Below are 3,226 nucleotides of genomic sequence, written 5' to 3' on the forward strand. Positions count from 1 at the left end.
TTTGACATGATTAAGAAGGGAGAGGAATAGGGTTGGATGAATTTCAATTTTGTATCTTTGAGTCCCATAGTTTTTTTTATCTTTTTTACTTGGGCTTCATCATAATTTACATACATCATTATTGATTTTACATACATTTTTATTCTTTTTCTTGATAAAGAAGAAAAGGAAGAGAATCATCTTTAGTTTTCACCTCAATAGGAAGAGAATCATCTTTAGCTGGCAAAGTAGCTTTACATAAAATTATAGATATTGTACATTGAGATAACCCTCTTCCAATGTTACCAGCCTAAGGCTAAAACAATATACAACAACAACCAAATCTGAATTCCATTCGATGGAGTCGGCTAAGTTTATAAGTACATGATCAACACAAACATATGCAATATAAAAAACACTAAACTTCTGAATAGCTAGTAGAACTTGCAGAGGAATTATCTAGACTAAAGAAAGAGCACAAACATATTTGGCAGAAACTAACTTCTACTATGTCCAAAGAAACTTGACAAGAAAAAAAAATCCATAATGTCTAATATTTTTCTTGGCTCCTTCACACAGTCTCAGCAGAAAAATAAGTACACAGCAAGTCCTGTCAATGAAAATTGAAGAAAAGAGTCAACATAGAGAAGATAAATCAAAATGAATGTTACATTATATACTATTCTTTTACCCTTAACCAAAGTTTTAGATAGGTGGAACAAGAAAATCAAAGTTAGACTAATTTAATATTAATGCAATGTACTATTTATTTTTTTGCCAGGTGTTGAAAGCCCAATGCTTCAATGAATGGAAGATGCCATGGAATATGTAGTTATGTAGTATGGAATCAATATCAAACTGTCACTTTTGGAGTCATATTAATGCATGTTTTGTGTAAACAATAAGCTCTATGGAATCCTTTCTGAGGTCACAATTCTTAAAAAGTAAAGGATAGAAGTTAAAAACAAACATTTGATTATGTTTAATTAAGACATAGATTCCTTACCATAGTGCTGTACCTAACTACTATTAGTCTATTACCAATTAAGTATTAGGAAAAGTGAACAGAACTCTCATCTAACATATTATATAAGAAAACCAACTATTCCAAAAACTTAACTGATATGTAAAGCTTCATGAAATATTTAATATCTAACTGTACATAGGTTATATATGATAATACACATAGCTGAAAGAGAAATTATGCAGAATACTTGAAATTGTAATGTGCTGAATGTAACAAGAACAAAGTAATAATACTAAAACCATGACACAAAATTTAAGAATATATCTATATATATACCTTCAAATGGTTAATATACTTGCAGAGATTTCTCATTATGCTAAATTTTCACTTTGACTGGTGAAAAAGAAAGATGTAGTCTCATCAAATTCCATGATTAACCATATCCAAGAAACGTTGGTGAGATTCAAGCCTCTGCAACTTCATCTGGTTATTGAACTTCTTAATGAATTCTTCTGCCCTTCGGTTCAATTCCTCTTGACTAATTGATTTATCCCTTCTCAAAGACACTCTATCATTGAAAGTTTCAGACTTTTTGAGCTCTTTTTCAGCCCAAGTAACATGGTCATCAACATCACCATTTTCAGTGAATGGTTCTGCCTTGGTGATCCTTGCACCCCATGTGTCACTTTTCTTCAGCTTTGGCTTCATGTTGTTCCCTTGTCCTTCCATTATAGCCCTCCATGTTGCTTCCATTGAATCATCAGAATCCAGCAAGAAATAATCATTGGTGTGTTTCTCAAGTAATGATGAGTGAGTGATGAATTTGCTATAGGACAAACCAAAGTCTTTCACTTCTTGTTCTTCTTGTCCAATATCTTTTCCTTCTACTTCTTCCTTAGACTCATTGATTTGCTTTTTTTGAAGTGATGATTCAATGATGAATTTGTTGAAGGGCAAACCAAAGTCTTTAACTTCTTCCTTCTCTTGTTCTTCATGTTCAATCTCTTTTGCTTCTTCCTTAGGCTCATTGCTGTGGCTTTCTGGCTCAACTTGGCTAGTGGAAATTTCTGAAATATTGGATGATATATAAGTACCCTTAGGAGGATCAGAAAATGGTGTACTTTTTTGGTGAAAGTTGGAAGAAGCTGCAATAATGATAATGATTAAGTTCACAATGATATAAATGAATGGTAGTGATAACCAGCTTTTTGCTGAGACCCAAAGTTGAGGAATAGTTGAGAGAACAAGGTGAAATGTGTATGGTATTATAGCCACTTTCAACAAAACAAGAATGGATATAACCCCTATGAACATGAGAAAAAGCTTTGATACCCATATAGCTTTTTGGAAATTATTTGATTTAAGTGAAGATGGGTTTTGAAAAAGATCCATCACATAAAAGCTAATAACTCTTGAAAGAAAGAACTTTGGTGGTAAAAGCTATATGACAAATTAGAAGAATAAGGACTCAGAAATAAGAATAACTACATAAGTTTTTCATAAGAAAAGAAAGGAGCTCTAGAAACTGAGGTATGAGTACTAAGGTAGGTTTGGTTATTATAACTTAGAATCAGAAACTTGTGAAAGGAAGTGAATATTGAAAACAATGTATAGCAGAGTTCTAGGACTTATGTTCTTTCTGTAGGACTAATAAAGGAAGAAGGGTTTTAAAGAAAGTGAGTTTTCATGTTTCAGGTGATGTGATTATCTTCAGAACCTACAAAGATTCCATTAGAGTTGAGGACCAGAAGAGTTAAGAGGGAATTTATATGAAGAGTTTTGAGGCTCTTATGTACATATACATGTACAAGGGTTGAAATTAATTCTTTGGAGAAATAGAAACAGTTATTGAAGGTACAAAAAAATATGCATAATTTTATTGTGTGCACCAAGTGTTTTCCAAAGAGTAGAAGAGAGATTACCAGAATGAAAACAACCTGTCACAGGTGTTAGATATAATCATAACCTAACAACTATTCTGGGATAAAAGTAACCATTTTAATTTCTCTTTTTAACATTTTGACCTTTTAATTTTAGTGATAACATCAAATCCTGGAAACAACCTCAAACAATCTCTACACTTATGGGATAAGATAGTATATATTTACCCTCCTGCCCACAAAGTCGGAGTTTTGTGTATTGAGTTATACTTTAATGTTACTAGGTGGTGACCACAATTTGTGGAGGTAATAGCACGAACTTTTGACACCACTAAACTATAAACTAACCATATGGATAAATGCACTACATGTTATATAAAAGTGAAATATTTATGTCCAA

The 3,226-nt window shown here is 32.2% G+C and overlaps 1 protein-coding gene across 2 annotated transcripts; it reads right to left on the reverse strand.

Annotated features, from left to right (window-relative positions):
• LOC109347709 lies at positions 308-2,860 on the reverse strand. Of its 2 annotated transcripts, XM_019587724.1 has the most exons (3): positions 2,068-2,860; positions 1,283-1,986; positions 308-589 (listed from the first exon to the last, which is right to left on the reverse strand). In XM_019587724.1, the coding sequence occupies exons 1-2, from the start codon at positions 2,336-2,338 to the stop codon at positions 1,367-1,369; spliced, it is 891 nt and encodes a 296-aa protein (XP_019443269.1). In that variant the 5' UTR covers positions 2,339-2,860; the 3' UTR covers positions 308-589; positions 1,283-1,366. The 2 variants fall into 2 exon arrangements, with proteins under 2 accessions (XP_019443269.1, XP_019443268.1); XM_019587723.1 differs by having other exon boundaries at positions 309-589; positions 1,283-2,860.

The sequence above is a fragment of the Lupinus angustifolius genome, chromosome LG05 (genome assembly GCF_001865875.1).
Source record: "Lupinus angustifolius cultivar Tanjil chromosome LG05, LupAngTanjil_v1.0, whole genome shotgun sequence".
NCBI classification, from domain to species: Eukaryota; Viridiplantae; Streptophyta; class Magnoliopsida; order Fabales; family Fabaceae; genus Lupinus; species Lupinus angustifolius.

What these genes read in the sequence shown, in the direction of transcription:
- LOC109347709 (XM_019587723.1), bottom strand. Translation starts at nt 2,338, where the DNA reads ATGGATCTTTTTCAAAACCCATCTTCACTTAAATCAAATAATTTCCAA.